General features: G+C 38.0%; 1 protein-coding gene and 2 long non-coding RNA genes across 6 annotated transcripts; 2 read left to right on the top strand and 1 right to left on the bottom strand.

The window, feature by feature from the left end:
- Positions 1-6012: 6012 nt before the first annotated feature.
- Positions 6013-10823, bottom strand: LOC101751476. Of its 3 annotated transcripts, XR_006938668.1 has the most exons (5): positions 10528-10823; positions 9806-9899; positions 7697-7790; positions 6895-6962; positions 6016-6151 (listed from the first exon to the last, which is right to left on the bottom strand). It is a non-coding gene; the product is annotated as an uncharacterized LOC101751476 (long non-coding RNA). The 3 variants fall into 3 exon arrangements; XR_006938669.1 differs by lacking the exon at positions 10528-10823 and having other exon boundaries at positions 6013-6151; positions 6874-6962; positions 9806-9837; XR_003074489.3 differs by lacking the exon at positions 10528-10823 and having other exon boundaries at positions 6895-7071; positions 9806-9837.
- LOC107056111 lies at positions 6137-8484 on the top strand. The gene is made up of 2 exons (XR_001470856.3): positions 6137-6274; positions 7049-8484. It is a non-coding gene; the product is annotated as an uncharacterized LOC107056111 (long non-coding RNA).
- Positions 10824-10910: 87 nt separating the features above from the next.
- On the top strand, positions 10911-17959 carry CENPW (centromere protein W). Of its 2 annotated transcripts, none has more exons than NM_001277733.2 (3): positions 10911-11091; positions 14689-14802; positions 16904-17959. In NM_001277733.2, the coding sequence occupies exons 1-3, from the start codon at positions 11002-11004 to the stop codon at positions 16928-16930; spliced, it is 231 nt and encodes a 76-aa protein (NP_001264662.1). In that variant the 5' UTR covers positions 10911-11001; the 3' UTR covers positions 16931-17959. The 2 variants fall into 2 exon arrangements, with proteins under 2 accessions (NP_001264662.1, XP_015139919.1); XM_015284433.4 differs by having other exon boundaries at positions 15750-17959.
- Positions 17960-19292: the final 1333 nt, after the last annotated feature.

The raw sequence follows: 19292 nt of genomic DNA, 5'->3' as shown, positions 1-19292 counted from the left end.
AGAGCTTAAACTCCGCAATAAATCTATTTTTAATTTTAGTTTGCAGAATTCAACCTGGTCAAAATTATGTTTAAAACACACCTTCACACTACTATTCAAGATTTTAGACAAGCTGGGTGGTAGGAAAACATGTTTTTTCTTCATAGCTGCAATTGTTCTTCCATGTATTGATACAGAGGTTGCTGTTTGGCTCCTGTTCGCAGGAGAAGGCATTCACATTCCTGAGTTGCACTCAGGCACACTGTTTTACAGAAATATAGCTGGGCTGTACATGATATCAATTCAGAAGGTGGAGAGTGGTACAGTTTGGTTGCACTTATTTACAGCAATGCCTTTCTGGCAGTCTTGTTCTTGAACTCCACTGAACTGTGTTGTCAATTTTGGCTTTGACATGTGAATGAGTACTTGTATTCAGTCCATGCTTTTTTTGCCAAACATTTTACTGATCTCTGGAATAAGTGGACAACTACTCATGAAGCTATTGAGGAGTCCTTTTTTTTTTTTTTTAACATTTTTGTGCTTCATTTGACAATCAGTGGAAAGCAGCACCTTGTAAAAGACAAGCTGTATTTACTGAACATATTACACAGTTAAGATATTGGTTTACAAAGATAACAGATGCTGAAGTTGCAACTGATCCCACAAAATTCAGAAAAAGATTCTGATTCTTTTGCAGATTGTAGCTTTTATTTGAGTAGCAGTAAAGACTGGGTTTATTTCAAACACTAATTTTGTTAAAAAGAAATGCAAGATAGGAATGCATATTAAACTTATTAAACTAATACCTCAATAACTTTTGAGGATATTGCCTTATAGAACTGTATCACCTGAAATGTTCCTGTCTCTGAGACATCAAATTAGACGTGTTTTGGTGCACAGTGCTCGTGGTACTAGTGTATGTATGTGGTACCACAGATTTATGATATGCCAGAATAAAGGTAAAGCTGCTTAAAACCGCATTAATCATCTAGTTATGCACACAGCAATGCATATCCCCTGTGGGAGATATGTATAATATCTTTGTGTAATATAGGACACTCATGTTTTGCAGACTTCAGACCATCAGAGAAATGCTAGAACTGGAATTCTACAATGAAATATTCCCAAAGAGACGAGAACTTCCAAACCTGGTTTTTTACTTGTATGAAGAAGTGCTCATGGGCCCAGAAGGCAGAAGTACTCATTTAATTGCTAAATTCAGGTTTATATGTGGAACAGAGGAGTAGACTTGAAATCAAAACTCTGGATCCAGACACTGCTGGTAGGGAAATTCAGACCTTTTGCAGATATAGCTACATGCATACAACACATTCTCTCATGAATTTATGCTCAGATTATAGGTATTTACTTGAAGCTTCAATTACTGGACTATTGCACTCTCATTTCCTGTAAGAGTTAGACACTGTCAGACTTTGAAATGAAACTGTTTCATGGAAGATTTATTACATTTCTTATCCTGTGCATGCCCACTGACATCAAGCAATTCTGAGTGTCAGACAGTAGGACTCTGAGTTCTGCTTAAAAACTGTGGGCAATTTAGTTCCACAGTTGATCCCATCTAAAGCAAACCATGGCATTATAACAAATGAAACAACAACAAAAACAACAACAAAAAACAGCTGTTATCAATGGCTGAAGCACAGTTTTGTACCAGACTGTTTACCAAACGAACTGTCCATCAATTAGTGGACTAGACAGTATCTCCATTTGGCAACTACTATTTTCTCCTTTCTCTTCTGTATGATACCTTTGTGTAAAGAGAACATTTGCTCCAGGAGAAAGATCTTTATCATTTCCTTCTTACATTCTGGGACTGAAGACTGCATCCCCCAACTCCCAGAAGCCTGTGGCAGACATCAGGCTGTTCAGCATGTAGATAGTGACTTTCCACTCTTCCTGGTGAAATGATGATGGCATAGCAAACACAACAAGATTCAGGACAAGCAAGAAAAAGTACAAGAAGTTGATCTTGTAGGTCAGTGATATCGGTAATTCCCAAGCACAGAGAAGACCTATCTGCTAGACTCTGGTCCTGGCCCACTGGAGTGAGAAATAAAAGCAAGAAACAATCCTGACATTCACCAGTTTCTTTGTTGAGTTGGAGAGCTGAGCCTGTTTATTTTAGACGTGCAACTTCTTATTTAGGAATTTCAGCCTCCTGACAAATGCTACTGCTTCCATGCAATCATTACTTCATTGTTTCATGGCTACAGGTGCACAAACACTGCCATGCAACAGCAGTAACTACTTAGCTCTGGCATGAGGCAACAAGTACTCTGTCAGTCAGCTCCTGGACACGATCCAGAGGATGGTACATGGCAGGGTTGGACCCCAATAGTCAGGATTGACTAGGTCACCCATTTTTTTTTAGGGGAAGAGAGGTTAGCCATAGCTGCCACATTTGCTCTCAGACTGGCAACTCGGCCCAACGCTACACCCCTTCGCACAGCTCTAGCCTATGAGACCAAAAAGGGGAGTCCCATCTTGAACAAACAAGAAGCCTCTGTTGTTTGGGTCTGCTAAAGGCAGCAGACTGATAAATACGGAACAGATGCAATAAAAAAGAGTAAAAGCTATCTCAAATTATCCTCTATACTGACAATCATAAAGAAAACTATATGGAATTGAACTGTACATCAACATACTGATAAGTATTTCAGGACCATGCCTCAGGACTCCTGTAGCTAAGGGTAAAAGGAGATTTGTCACCCACACATACAACTCACATGTGTAACAATTGTGACAGAATGTAATTATTACATTTACTTTGGAAAGAAAAGTCAATTTACTCTGTTGTTAAAAAAAAAAAAAAAGTAAAATTAATGAAGATGTAATCCTGGTAATTGCAGAAATTGGTGAGAATTCTGAGTTCACTAGGCTACTAAATTAGATTAATCTCCTCAAAATATATTACACTGAAATATCTAATTTCTATGCATTTATGAACATGTGTTGTATGGTATAATTCTGTTTAATCTTCAGAGGCCTCTCAGAGGCCTCTAAATTTAATCTTAGGCAAAATGGCAAAGTTTTGCCTGAGTAAAGAATGCCAAATAAAGCCCTAAAAAGGGATTGCTAGGATCAGAATTACTTCTTGTTTCCAGCTGCTTTGTTCTGTACTGGTATTGTAAAGATGCCATGAATTCAGCTTAATTGGAGAGTTAAGCTAGGTTTACAGCTGTTTTTTTTCTTATTTGAAGAAGTGCAAAGCAGCTGAACATTCCAGTGAGTATGGGCTTTCATCTGAATGACATTTACATTAGAAAATCTCCAAAAAAACAGCATCTAGTCCCAGCTTCCCATATTCTTGTAGAAGTCTAAATGTTTTCTCTTTCTCCTAATGGTTCTCTTCTAGGACACTTTTCTCTTGCATTTGTGTTACGACTCATTGTGTGCATTAGTTTTGTTATAATTGTATCTGTGATGATGCAAGAGGTGTCAATTTCTGCATGAAAAATACATTTTTCTTAGCTTTGTGGTAGGTAAGTTAGGCTATGTAAACTCAGGTAGATAGCCTACTGTGCTTCAATGTACATTTCTGTTGTAACAATATGCTCACACACTAGTTTGAGTAGATGAAGAAAACTCGATATGGTTTCTCTTCTTCTCAGACAATATAGTTATTCTTATGCTAAGGTTCCAATGCAGTTTCTTTCAGCAGGGAGCAGCGTCTTGCCTCTGTGCAAGGCAGCAACTACAGCTGCTGTCTTTTAATTTTATTAACCTGAAGTGTTACACTCTCACTGTTTCTTTTTGTGTCAAGCACTGTTTGAAGAAAGTATGCTTGCTCTGTAAGGGAAGAAAAAGCCTGTATCAGCAGTGGATTATTTACAAAACTGTGGTCAGTTACATTTATTTAAGCATTACTTACTGGTGTTACTTTATATTCATGAAGTATATACAATATCTTTCACTCTGCAAATTACCACTACAATTAATCAAATTTGAATCTGCAAATGTTATCAAATGATTCTAAGCTAACAGAAGATTTTTTTGCTCAATAGATCATTTATGTTTGAAGTCTCTTTCTATACACCTTATAGCAGGATATGTAAAAAACCCCACGAACACTGCATTCTCAAGACTGGATGTTGCAGTTAAGTAGCTGAAAGATAAAATGATTTAGTAATTCCTATAATTCAACATACTATCCAATTATGTATTTTCTCTTCCCCTGTTGTGCTTATAGGAGCAGTAAACTTCCAAAATTTAGCTTTTTAGATTTTTTTTCTAAATACTAATCTGGAATAGCTGGTGGGTTTTTTTGGGGGGGTGAAGGGGGAGGGTATATTTTATGCTTATTGCTGTTTAGAAATGATTTTGCACATTTGAAAATGGCATGGTGCAGAATTATATTCAGGAAGATTTTGGGGCGCTCAAAAATAACGCAAGTGTTTCTGCAACAAAAGAAACTAAAGAGTAATTCTATCTTTCTCCAGGGAGTTTATTCTTTGGTATTACAAAACTGATATTAAAATTTTCAATCCCTTATTTCCCCAGAGAAAAAAAAAATAGTTGAGTTCTACCCATCCCATCTTTGATAGATCATATTTGATTATTAATTTATTAACATAATTTAGAAGGCTGGTGATTTTACGTCTGCACTGATTGATGAACTTTTTTGTGGTAGACTGTTTTGCATGTATTATACAGCTTCTTTCTCAGGTGAATTTCCTCTTAGTAGTAAACAAAACCTCTTCAATTCCAAAATCTGCATTGCAAACCTATACTCAGATTTCAATCTACTTTGAATTATTCATATTTTCTTTGAAACTTTCTTTTTTAAACTCCTTTACTGTCAATGATGGTAAAAGGTAGAAAAAAAAATATTCCCACTACACTACAGCACATGACTATTTTGTGCACTAATGACCACTTCTATTTATAAAGTTATTTCATGTACTTGGAAGTCAATAGTCAAATTTTTGCTTTGCTGTTGTCGCTATTCTTCTTTCTTCTACTGTGTTCACATACAATGATAATGCTGTAAATTTGCTTCTGGCACACAAAGTGAGATTTAAATAATTAGCAATCAACTCACATTATTTGAAACATAACTGATCTGTCACTTCATTGGTCCTCTTTGAAGTTAGTTTACTGTAATCCATTATTAGGGGCACTGGGGCAAATCAGCTGGCAGGTTGGCATCCCACTGGTTATCACTGACTGTTTGTAGATTTAAAAAAATATTTAACCGTATTTATGTTTTTGTCTTGATATATTTCGTGATGAACTGCTACATGTGGACAAATACACATGTATATACCTTTGTGTTAGGACATTCACAAGACAAGCATGCAGTCCCAAGCCAGAAATGGGCATTTTTCATTTCATAGTCCTCATGATCTGTTCCTGAATTACTTAAGGATTTAGGAGCAGAGGATGAGTGGCAGTTAGAAACACAAATAAACAGCTATTTTATTTGGTGCAGGAATTGACATCTCAAATTGGGATTACCTATTTTCCTCTACCAGATAATTGATGGAAAGATGCACAGTGAAGCAGGCCTTTCTGAAGCATATCACTCTGCATCTGAGAGAGTACTTAACCTGAAGGAAATCAATAAAAAATAGGAAAAACCTATTGCATATCAGACTTTGAGCGGTCTCTTTCTGACTGAAAAAAAAAAAAAATCCCCATGGAGAAAAACATGGTCCTGGTGGGAGCTGAACGTTAACATATCTTCTAGGGAGGCTGAAAGACATAGTTATCCTTCATGAGAAAAACAATGTGAAGAAAAAAATGCCTTCTCATGATCAACACTTCTGATCTACCCTTCTTGATAAATATCACTAAAAAGTTGGCAGTTGAATAGTATGTATCTGTATATTAATCTTTCTTTCAATTCTATATTGATACTACACATTACATATCATGTTAATTTGATCTGCTCTCAGTAAAGTGAGAGATCAGGATATGTCATTAACTTTTGTGCTCTCCTCTGTTTATAATGTGTGTGTATAAAATAATTTTTTTGGAAGGCAGATAACAGGTATTTTTTGGAATGTTGTTTAGGTTTGTGAAAGTTTCTCAGACAAGGTGTTCTTTTTCTTAGCAGGTCTGGATGAGCTGATCCAACTAGAGATGGCTGAAGATCCCTCTGGACTGCATGCCACCTTGGAAAGCACATCTGAAGATGAGCATATCACTCCTAGAATTTGAAAGACATTTGAACATGAAATTGAATGGGTCTGCCTCAGTAAATATAGGAGCATAACATAAATAATCAAAAAATCTAAAATGACACAACAAAAGTTACAGGAACGCAGTCAAAGTGGGTACCTGACGAAATTTATTGATTTCTATTATTTACTCAACTTTATGAATTCCACTGCAAAAAATCAGAAGTAAACGACTTTCTCTTACAGAATTAAAAGGAAATAAGCATTGTTGTGTATGCCTACATAAACCTATATATGCATCAATTTGATCCTACATTAAATTACTTTAAAAACTGTGTAAATGTTATACATTTTTTTTATAGTAAGTATGTAATATCTCTACAAGAGAGTGACTACTGAGCTGTGATTTATATGCCCTTACTGTTTTTATGAATGCGGTTCCAACTGTTACAACAGGCTGAGGGACAGTTTCTTGCCTGTACAGAAGTCAACTGATGTTAGGCAAGCTCAGCACAGCCTTCAGAGATCTGATATACACAATATCCTGAAAAACTGAAGCTTAAATTGTAAAACTGTAAATTGCTGTAAAAATTGTAAATTGCTGTAAAATCAGCAAATAGTGTGAATTTCAAATATAATTTATGGCATTGTGCCTTTCTGATTTTTCACTGTTTAACACTGGGCCTGAAAGTAGATAGAAATGGGGCAAAACAAAAAAGAGCTCTTCTCTCTTTGAGCTGCTAGTACTTACCATTGCAGTCAAATTACTGACCTATTTTTGATAGTAATACCCACAAGAGAAAAGTTTTTTGTCAAAGCTGCCGTTTCCAACTTCTTTCACTAGCAGGAGATGTGCATAAGTTCCATGGAGGAGAGAAAAACATACAATTTACTCCTTTGTATTTTCTTTTTCTTTTTCTCTACAGATTTCAACCACGCCTGAATTATCCTACATTCAAAAGAAAGAATACACAGGTGTAATAGGATACTCAGCATGCATACCTCCAACCACTAAGATCAAGCCTATCAACTACATTATAGAAGAGTTTACTTTTGCTGAATTGTTATGTTCTGTTTTAGAGGTATCTTTTCATCACTGAAGAACACATCAAAAGATTTTAGTCTTTGACATTCTTATCCAGGATACGTTTCACAGTCTTTCATCAGCCACTGAAACTGGATTAGCACCAGAAAATGTTTAACACACACTCTATGAGCAAAGAAGAGACCAAGGGGCCTTTGGCTTGCAAAGAATCTATAAAATGTGATTATTAATTTCAAGGTATCACACATTTAAAATAGAGCTCTTCAGCATTCTTTATAACTAAAATAATGAATTGATGAAGAGCTGATGAAGAGCCTGCCAGAAGATAATGTCAGAATCCAGAAACAAAATAGCTCACTTAACAACTGAGATGGGCTCATAAAAACCTCAGAACAGAAATGAAACCCTGATTTTCAATTTAATTTCTAAACACCACACTTGCTTCAATTTACAATGTATTAGAGGAGTGGGTAAAATTAATCTTTAAAATCCTCCATCCCATTACAGAAATGGAAAATAAAACGCTTACTGGTTTATAGCTCAGTGGTGATGGATGCACGCTAGGCCTCTTCTTAGTATGTACTGAGCTGTTTTCAAGAAATGCATATAATCTGGAAGCAAAGCTGACAAAACTATGTTACTGAAATTGCCTTGATGCAAACACTGCAAAGGCTGTTTGTTTACTTGAAGAAGTCAGAGCTGGGTGGTGGAGTTTTAACTACTAAATTTTCCAGTTCTCATCATCAGCATTAGATGGTGTATTTAGTTCTAAAACACAGTTAAATGTTCCTGGAAATCTCGGACGATCCTGTGCTGCAGCTGAAGCCACGAAACACATCCAGCTCACAAAATGAGATACTCCGTGCTTGAAAATTACAATTTTTAAAAAGTGAAATCCTTAAAATTCTTGAAATATTGTCTGTTGAAATTCTTGGAAATATTTGTTTGAAAAGAATGTAGCTGCATGTAGAAAATGGTTGCAAAACTGCTATAATTTTGAGCTAGCAACACATTCCAATGTATCAATATTGCACACAATTATTTTTTATGAGAAGGCCATACGAACATGATAAAATTAACAATTTCAGTGTTTCAAGAATTAATTTAAAATACATTTTGCAAGGTTCTTTTAGCTATTTATACTTTTTTTTCATCACAGCGTTACATCGGAACATTAAAGATTCTATCAGAAAGGTAAGAAAGGAAAACAGTTGTGCAAAATCAGAACATAATGTGAGTTTACGGTTGCTCTGTGATTCACTGTAACGCATTATTAATCCATATGTTAGTACAAATAAAATATTTTGAAAATTGTGATTTTATGGAATTGAGTTTAATTTGTAAAATCATTTTGTCCATAGCAATGAATATGTAATGTTTTCTTGTACTGCATTTTTCTTGTATTTTTCTATTTAAAAATCATATTTACAAAAATATTTATAGAGGGAATAAAGGGGATTTATAATTTATAAAGGGAATAAAGTAAAATGCATATCGAAGGAGAAATTTTAGCTATAGAATTTCATGTTCACTCAGTAGACCAGAACCTGTAATTTGTCATTTTTCTACTGGACCTCTGTTCTCAATTGCTTGCAGTAATTAATATCATAAATTTTTCAAACCATAAAAAGAAAGAAAATTTGGTACACGGATAGATTTGAGGCAGCACTGTAAATTATTATTTTCTATAGTTAAAACCAAAGAATAGTCCATTAGAAATAGAAAACTGTCAGAACCAACACAAGGTCTATTAGACTTAATAAGGGATTTCATTATTCAGTCAGTATTATCCATACAGCAAACGCATGACTGGAGATGTAGTTACAAGTGTTGATTCTCAGTGTTATTTTACGCAAATCACTTCAGCGTTTCAAATTTGTATGGCATATGTTAATAGCTTTAGACTTACAGTGGAGCTCTGCAACTCATACAGTTTGTAAAATGATTGCCCACACCAGTTTCCTAATGACTGTACAAGACTGCAAGGCCCAATTCTCAGCTCAGTAAGGTCTCGTGAACTACTGTGAATTTGAATTTGTTGACATGCTGAATTACTGTCGATCCTGATGCAAGTTTCTACATGTAGAATGTATGCATTACAGTATCCGACCCTATGTAGCTCTGAGTCATATGCATTTAGTTAAGTGGCAAAACAAATGTTTACTTCTGTCAGTGCCGCTGAGCCAGTAACTGTGATTACTATTAAACTGCGGGAAAGAAAGAAAGAAAAAAGCTATTTTTTAGTGCTTATCCATTTACAGAAAAAATATGAGACCCCGATTTTAGGCTCTGTGTTGTTGATGATTAATGACCAGTGACAGTCAGAGCTGAAAGAACAAAGCATGATTTTCAAATACCCAACACAGTATGAAGAACTGGCAGATCTTAAATTCTCTCCTGCTGTCAGATATCATACTTCTACTTGGACCACATTTTGTGCAAAATTAACTAAAATACCAAATCATGCAGACCTAATAGTATACCTTAATGAAAGCAGCTCGTCTCTAGGCGCTGATAACTTTGATATATTAAAATGAAGGTAATATATTTATCTCATTGACCTAACGTTTAAATTTGCAAACATCTCATAGGCCAAAGAAAACAAAAAAACTAATAAATATGCTGAAAAGCTCCATACCTCAGTATGAAATCCTGACCCTTTCTCCAACTAAGTACACAGAGTCCAAATGCAGTGAGAATGCCAAGCTACAGGGGCCCCTCGGTGGGGAAACCTGTATTCAGTCAGCAGCATCCGTCCGCCCAAAGAGACGTGCGGGGACGGATGTGAGAGAGGGGTGTCACTTTAAAGTGGTGGCTGCTTTGAGAATGAGTGTGTGTACGTGTGTGGGTTAGATTTGGGTACTGTATTTTGCCCGAGTGTTTGGACAGAGCAGGACCACCTCTCTGGGCTCATTTCTGTGCAGGCTTACAGTGCTAATTCGGCCCCGGCACTTGCAGCCTACACGGGCTGCACTTTCTGGCGTCACATCCCCCAGCAATGTGACACAGGGCAAAGGCATAGGGAACACACGTGTTGTACAGCTCCCTCCACTTCTGCAGCAAATAAACTGCATTGCACGTGTAAAATGCTTGCTTAAAACCCACAGGTGTGGGCCCAAGGCTTCGTTAGGAGGCCTGGTGCTGGCACCTGTGGCATATTCCCTTCATTCTGGGGAGCTTCTGCACAGGGTGGCAGCCAGCTTTCAAGGCCAGGTAAAGGCGGTCAACAGACCACCACGTTCTTTTCTTTCTCACTGCTTGGAAAGGCCAGGGTGGAGATTATGGTAAGGTGTTAAATCGATGCTTTAGCAACTACAGTTTCAACTAGCTTATAAGGGAAGCAGCTTCCTATATAAGGACCTTATAAGGTCCTTGCGTAGCAAAGGACCACCACGGCACCCAGCCGACCCGTGTGACTCCAGCACGGCGTCGGGATTCTTCTCACTCCATCCGGACCTCCCGTTCGACCACCGCACGGCAACGTGCGAGCCGACAACTACGGGCTTCGGGACCCGAGAGTCTGCGTCTCCCCTACGGGCTGGGGAAGGGACAGAGCACACAGCGGCCGCTAGCACAGCACCGGCTTTCCCAGCAGCAGCGCGGCACTGCTCAGGACAGGAGCGCCCTTCCTGAATTCCGACCGTGGAGCGGTCGCCGGGGCAACGCGCTAGCGGCGCAGGGCAGCCCCGCCCCGGGCGCGGCGCAGTGCTCGGCCGTTGGGAAGTGCGTCACGGCGGCAGCGCGCCTGCGCCAGGGCGGCGGATTCGAACGGCGGCGGGCGGTGCTGGGCCCTGTTACAGCAGCAGGAGCAGAAGGAGAAGGGGGAGAAAGAGGATGAGGCGCACGGTGCCCCGCGGCACTTTACGGAAGATTATTAAGAAGCACAAGCCTCACTTACGCCTGGCAGCTAACACCGACTTGCTGGTGAGGCGGGCGCCTGGCGAGCCAGCAGCCGGCTGAGGTTCCGGCGGTTATGAGGGGGATCGGGGGTAGGATCCGCCCGCTCCGTAACGGCAGCCCCGGGGGTCGTCGTGTGGGGCCGGGATCGGTGGTGCTTTTTGGCTGCGTCTGTTCCTCGTTGGAGCCCTGTGGGCAGGGCCGTCCCGAAGCGTTCTGATCTAATCCCCGGCGTGGCCTGGGCTGGTGGGGGGCGCGCGCTGGAATGGTGGGAGTTGTTGAGAATAATGGGCTGACGGGTGGTTATTAGCAGTGTTGATGCAGTATCCTACAAGCAGAGAGGAGGGTGGGAAGGTGGGAAGCTGTCTAGTTCAATTATAGCGCTGATACGTAGCATTGCTGCTTTCTGCTCTTCTGCATTGTAGGTTTTTCTCTAACGGCGAGCGTAGGGACTCAGGGACAGGGTTATGTGTAAGCGTTGTGTCACTGCACAAGTATGCACTGCTGTCCTGGGAGTTTGGCGTAGGTGGATTGAGAGAAAGGAGTACAGAAGTTTGTTGATGTAAGGTGGTTTTGGTGTGCAGGTAGTACTCAGCAGAACTGTGGTTGGTGAGTTGCTAAGCTGTCTTGAGTCAGCACTTCTCTGGGAGGCTGTCCCAAGTAATCTCTGTAAAACCAAGGGGTGGAATGTCTTTGTTAGTCATCTAGTGAGAATAAGCATTGGGATCCTATCCATGGGTTAAAAGTATCCCCTGAAAAGATGTAGGGGGTAACAGAGCCTTATGGAGCAAGTCAGAAAAACCTGACCCACAACATTCTGACCTGCACTGACAGATTTGTCCCAGCGTTTGTGTGGCTGGAATAATGCTTAACTCTACAAAGGAACCCGACCTTTGGAGAACCTGTGGTAGCTGCAGGGGGAAATAAGTGTCTGTGCATAAAAATACTTTTTTGAAGTGACTTAATTGCCTGAATTAGTTTGACTGTAATGTGTTTTTGAATATATCTGTGCATATAATCAGATTAATATGGTACTTACATGACAGCATTTACATTTGAATGCAAACAGTACCTATTTTTTTAATTTGCCTAATAACAGACTGTATCTTCCTATTGCTGTTCTGTCTGTATGGTATTTTGTGGACTAAGGACCTCACATCTCTCTACTCGTGCTCAGAGCCATTCAAAGCTTATTCAGTGGGAAGCAGTAGAAACTAAAAAACTTGCACAATCATTAATACATTCTTTGCAGTCATTGTTAACACTTGGTCTGTGTTTCCATGGTCACGTGTTTCCTTGGCTTCAAGGAAGTGTGGCTGTCTGAAAAGGGGTAAGTGGACATCCCTCACAAATTTCAGTCATTGGTTCGTATCTCTGCCTGCACTGGCAGTAGTGTTTTGTGGGCTGCAAATGCAGTCAGTAAACTGAATTGGCTGAAACTAATGACCAACAACAATCCGACCTGGCTTAAAATATGACTCTTTCCAACACAAAGGATGAGATTAGAACAAGTTTGCATGGTGTGGTGGAAGTTTATAGCATGTCTTCTGGTGAAGTCAAAATAAATAGGAGGCTTGCCTTCTTTATTTTACCCTTTTCTGAACAGGAATTTTCAGGGGTGCTGACTATGCATTGTAGTCAGCCAGGCACATGGCTAACAGCTCTTTCATTCCTTTTTTTTTTTTTCTATGAATAAATAAACAAAACTCCAGCTGTGTTGATCCAGAAGTTTAGCTTCTCTAGTTAGAGAAGTAACAGGTTTTGAGTGCAGGTGTTTTTTTTAAGCTTCTCTCTGCTGTTCTCTACAAATCTTGTAAGATTGATTTGCCTGCATGCTTCATGTACTACTTGTTTTAACAAGATGAAACTATACATTTAGAGCACGCTATCTGTGTCTTCTGCAGGAAAATAGAGAGTTGGCTATTTCATTCCCATTCATTCCTGAACGATCCCAGCTTTGTTTAAATCCATTCTGGCACTAAGCCAGTCTAATGTGGAGGTTTTCCTACATAATTGATTATGTAATAATTGATTATTTTTTTTCCTGACTCTTAACTAATTATTTGTCTTCAGTAAACTAGTGGCATCTTCAATGATTAGTCTTCCAAACTCGGTAGGAGCAATCATAATACAAGCTTTTTTGTTATATGTCTAAATTGAGTCTCTTATTTTCCTCTTCAGATCTCTTTTTGAACTCTGAAGCTTCATCAGAACCTATTTTCTAAGTAATAACATCTTCCTCTGTTTTACTGAAGGAATATGACAGTATATTTGAAGTGATAAAAATAACGTTGAGGTTTCTCCAACATGTTTAGAAATCAATTGCTTCCCTTTTTGAAATTAACAGGTAAATGTTCAGGTTCAAATGTTACCCACTCCCACCCAGCTGTCTGAGACAAGCTGTGCAAACTTTGTTCTAGCTTGAAATTATAGAAGAAAAGCAGAAACTCAGCTGCTTGCTTCATGCTAGAAAAGCAGGTTTGTACTTACATTGCAGAAAAGCTTGAGGTATAGCATTGAGTGACTGCTTTTGTCTTTGTGATCGGCATGGAGTCTAATGAGTATTGAAGGCAAAATATTTTCTAAGAAATTGTTGGTAAGTTATATTGTCAATACAGAATGAGGGAGCTTGGCCTCATCAGTAGTTTGTTAGTCCTGGCAAACAGTGTCTCAGCATGAATAGATGAAGTATGGAAAGATTTTGTTCCCCCTTCTCCCTTAGGTTGTTCCTAGGAATCTGACCTCTATGTTAATGAGTCCAATAATGAGATTTATAATGCTTTTGAGCTCTTGACTGAAGAAGTACTTTGTATGCTGTACGAAACAAAGTTAGTGTTTGGAGGTTTAACTGACAGTAGGCGCTATTGCCAGTTTTCAGCGCTGGACTATTAAAATGCTTCATATAAGGTCAGTATAATGCTAGGTGTTTGTGTTATAGGCTATGCAAAGGTGTTTCTAAATGGTAGTTTTTAATAATAACTTTTTGTGGGTTTTTTTTTTGGCTGCTGAAATTCTGATTCTGAGCAGGATTATGTATCGAACTGGTATCATGTAGAAAGCTTAAATGATGAGCTGGGAATAAATGGATGGAGCCTCCTGACAATGACACGTTGGTTGTGCTAGAGAAATTCATGTCGATGCTCCTTTGCACTGGAAAAAGGCAGAAGTCCTTGAACTTGTCTGTGGCACATCTGGTGATGAGGCAGGGATGGATTTGCTGTTCGTTAGCAGTCTGGCTGGTTTAGTCACTGGAGGCTGATTAGATCTACTAGTACTCAAAAAGGCTTCTGATTCTCCAATTGATCTATTGGTCAATCTACTACCAAAAAAAAACCCAAACAACCCTGCTAATATAAACCAAATCTCATTTCTGTTAGATGTCTCTGTGACCTCTTCTAAAGCGCTCTTTAGAATTTAACAAGAGTCTTCTATTAAGGAATTTCATGAGTATCTATTAAGACTTGAATAGAGTGAAACTTTGTTTTCCTGAGAGGACTCTTCAGGAATTTGGAAGCAGTCAAATATAGGAATTCTGTCTCAAACAGTGAACCTCTAACAAAACAAGCTGTCTATGAGCAGTTTGGATCCTTCCTGATTTTTTTTTTTTTTTGTCTTCTTTTAAAGGTACATTTGAGCTTCTTGTTGTTTCTCCATCGGCTAGCAGAAGAAGCCAGGACGAATGCTTTTGAGAACAAAAGTAAAATAATTAAACCTGAGCATACTATAGCTGCAGCAAAGGTAATAAGGCATTTTTAGTATTTTCATTTTCTGTTCAATGTAAAATATATTACAACAGCATATGCATAAGTTTTCTGAGTGTTAATGTTTTTAACTGTAATCCAAAGCTTGTAAAAATGTCAGCAAGACATCAAATTAACTTGCTGATACACATAGTCCTATTTTTATGAAATTATTCTATGTTTAAACTCATATTGCAATATGTGAGTATGTCTTTGCTGAAGTCTACCGACACATCTATGGGCTGAAAGCTATGCGACTGACTGGCACAGCACTGGCAAATGCGTTCATAACTGCTCTGTGTTATAAGACTGTTTAGTCTTATAGCTGTATAGTCTTATAGCTCCCTGCTGCTTCATCAGCAAACACCTTTATTCTGAATGGGCAGTACGAGTTCACATCTGTCTACGAACAGCTGTGACTAGCAAAACTAAAACTTGTTGTTACTTGATGTCATGGCTTTGGGACAGGGGAAGATGAGTCTGAACTTTATGGAACTGGAACAAGTTCCAAAGTTGGAGGATCTTTATTTCAGATGAATTTCTAATTAATGTCAAATTAATATCTTAACTGAAATCGTGTAAATTAAGCTTTATGGAGCAAGTGGAGGAGAGTTCAAATCTGCATCTTCATATCTTACCTTAGTCTGAAAGATGTTTTAAGTGGGTTTTTGTAGCCTTGTGCTGATACTGTTCAAGCAAACAAACTTTGTGTGACGTTGTGCCCAACAAGGGAAGAACTAAGAGAAGATTAAGATATTAATTAAAATGTGGGTTCAGCATAATTTTTGCTATGTGAATGTATGTGAAGGAGGAACTGTCTGTGTTACAGAACTCTGAAGTTCTATGTATGTGTAGAATAAGGGAAAGGTGAAGGGATTATACAGTCTTCTCTCCCTAGAAAGAATTGGTGTCAAAGTATGCCGGAAGTCCTGTTGTATTTTGCAGCTGACTTCACTTGAAGAGATATGTCTGCTTTGGAATTATAGAATGGCTTTCTTTGGAAGGGACCTTAAGGACCACCCAGTTCCAACTCCCTGCCATGGATAGGGACCCCATCCACCAGATCAGGCTGCCCAGGGCCCCATCCAGCTTTGCCTTGAACACCTCCAGGGATGGGGCATCCGCAGCTCTTCTGGGCAACCTGTGCCAGTGCTTCACCATTCTGAATAAAGAATTTCTTCCTAAAATCTAACCTAAATCTCCTTTGTCTGGGTTTTCTGAAGTATCTCAGTCTAATGTACTGAGTTATCTGTTCAACCACCTTCTTCTGTTGTGCAGACTAGAAGAGTAACACTCAGTGGCATCTGATATCTTGGTCCCGTGGCTTCTGTTTATCTTCAGTCTTTCTTTCCACTAGCAAAATGTTTAGTTTGATAGTTTTTGTTACTGTAGTAACAGACATATATACAGAATGTGTAGGGTAGCCAAGTTAATGTTGCAGTTGGAATCTTATGCATTTGTAATTTCTTTTTAACTGCAATCTTAATGTTATTTGAACATTTCTTGCTCCATTTATATATGTTTTTTTAAGATGAGAAGAAAGGAAAAACTGCCTGTATTTTAATAATGTTAACACTTCAGTGGTCTCACTTGGGCTTTGAAGTTCATTTTTCAACTTAAACTCCAAACCAAAAAATGTCCTTCCAAGGGTCTGGGCACTCTTAATATGGGAAGAAGTAAGGCACTGCAAACAAAAACTGAGCGTAATAGCTGTATAATTTCAAATTCTAGTTTTTTCTTTTTGTCTAGGCCTAATGGGATAAGAGCGTCAAGGAATATGCTGAGGGCTTGAGAGTGCTATTGATACTTCTTGGCATTCAATTTATTAAAAAAAAAAAAAAAAAGCAGAGCCCTTTATTTTTACAAAGTTCTTGGTTATGAGTTTTATTATTTTCTGATATGGCATATTTATATATGTTTTTCCTTTATTCCAATCATTTTCCATAGACTTCTACTCTTGGTCACTCTACTCTTGGAAACAGATTGCTTGGCTGGAAGAGCCACTGATCTGAATATCTTAGTATTGTTTTGGATCTTATTGCTGTCTGGATTGTAATGTAGATAGAAGCAATTATAAATATACTTTTCTCTTTTTGCAGGTTATTTTAAAGAAAAGCAGAGGCTAGAGGAAAAAATAAAAAAAGAAATGCAGAGGCTAGTAAACAGCAATGGATTTTCCAAACATTTTTCTGTGTTTTCTTATGAACTTGAGATCCTGTGAGCTAACTTTGCACCTGGGAAAGCATTTAGTTTTATTTATGTCCATCTCCTGACTCTGAGTATCTTGCATCTGCTTTTGAAAAATACATACGTGCACACATATTGTGATGTTTTCATACACTTGATAAATAATTTTAGAATGTATCACTTACAGCCAATTATCATTAGTGATAGTGTAATTTAAGATTTGCTGTACTTCATTTCTCCCATAATAATGGAAGGATCCCTATATTGTACACATTCTTCAAGTACGTGTAATTTATCCTCAAAAGTGTGAAACTTTATAAGAGGAACAGCAGTAAGGATACAGATTTCACTAATTCCATTATAGGTTATGCAAATTCAGAGTAGATTTACTAGATAGACAAAACCTTGGCTTTCAAAATAAGCGCTGTAGAAGCTAGTATGTTAAATACCTTGGCTTTCATCTGTTTATAAATATCTGAATGGTTTTATATGACTGAAAAGTAGATTAACACTTCCACGTTGTGGAGTAAGAATACATATTTTATGTTTAGGAATCATGCTCTGAACTGTTAAGCTGGTCTGTTTTTTGATGTGGTGTTTGGGACAAGTTGCTGGCCTCTAATTCAGCTGCTGTGAACAGACGCGTGTTGGAAGCAGGGAGGAATATCAGGCTTAGTTGATGTTTTGAAGTTATCTTCAGTGTTGTACAGGGTCTAAGTTGGCATGATGCTTGAACTACTTCTTTTACCACTTTTTGAATGTCATTCTAACTTGTCAGAAGCCTGGAAATGTATGTTACATAAAATCTTGAATTAAAATCTGTATTTTAAATACTTTGTTTAGTTAATCTTTTAATAAAATTAAAGTTGAATCTAGCTATTTGAGCTGATAATACTGTTTCATGGAATCTGTAGTAGATAATATGCACAGTGAGATATTTTCAAAATAAACATTTTTTTGCACTATTATGCGTTGAGTCATTTGTTTGATACATTATGGAGTATATTCTAGAAAACCAGCAAAAAGGATTGTATTTTTTAAGGGTTATTTTGTAATCTAAGGAACCTGTAGTGATGTCAGAACTTCAGATTTTGTATTGTCCATGAACTTGTTATTCCTGCGCAATCTGCACAACATTCTTTTACAATAAGCAGAAAGAAAGGATGCTAGATTTTCTTTCTAGAACGGTTTCTCTTATTTTTCCTGTAGTATTTTAGTTGCATGTCTTGTATAACTATTTACCTTTACTCATTGGAGAGATGAGTGCTGTGTCCTGCTTTTTTTGGAGCTTGTTTGGATAGCCAGTTTAACATTCTTCCTTTTTGATTTGCAGATGATAAAGATTCACTGAAGGCTTAATGTAGTGTTCTCATTCCCAAGTAGTAAATGGATGGTCAGCTACCATTGGTGAAGGGAGACAAGGGTTGAAACCAGGCATTCATGCGTTTTGCTTTTTTTTGTTTGTTTGTTTTTTGTTTTTAATATCTTACAGGATTTTTGGGGCTGCATTCACAGCTAAGAAGGCGTTGTGTTTGGTTTTTTGGTTTTTCTTTTTAGAGGAAAGGGACATTTTTCTATAAGCCCTGAGAAGTCCATGTCAGAGTGTGTCAAAACCAGACTGCCACTATTTTGTGAACATTTTGTCATAGCTGAAGGAGGCAGACATTCAGCTTTCTCTCTTAAATGTTAATTGAAAATTAAGGTGGTTGATATAATGTGTATTTCTGAATACTTAACTGGAAGGCTATTAGGCTTTTCTTGAATATTCACTATAAAGTTAATTACTTATATTCATATTTGGCAGCTCTTTTGTGCCCTTTTGTATACACAGTCTCTTCATTTTTTAATATAAACTCATCACAGCAGTATTGCCTAAATACCCACAGCACTTCCAATTATTATAGCACTGGAAGATGTACTAAGGTTATTTCCTTGGTCAGTGAGTCTTTAATAAAAGAGAGATGACTAATGACAAAATATTAAAAGATGTAGTTTTAGAAAGCATTCTTTTAAAACTAGATTTGCGGTAGAAGCCTAATGATGTTGGGTTTTGTAATTTGAGTTCCTGTGTGGTTTCTCTAGGAGGAGGAAGGGAAGGACTGGGGGAAGAGCTATGCTGATGCATGAATAGGGCCTCTTCTACTTGATGGTTTTCATGAAAACTTCAGAAATTTAGATTGAGATTTCTCTATTGAATTTTCTTCGGTTGCAGAGGTAGGATTCAAGAGATTTGGGGAAGGAGAAATAACAGGTATCCAGACAACAGTTGTGAGTCTTCATTTTCTCAGGAAAGCAGCACAG

The sequence above is a fragment of the Gallus gallus genome, chromosome 3 (assembly GCF_016699485.2).
Source record: "Gallus gallus isolate bGalGal1 chromosome 3, bGalGal1.mat.broiler.GRCg7b, whole genome shotgun sequence".
NCBI lineage: Eukaryota > Metazoa > Chordata > Aves > Galliformes > Phasianidae > Gallus > Gallus gallus.
This window is presented reverse-complemented; position numbering and strand designations above follow the sequence as displayed.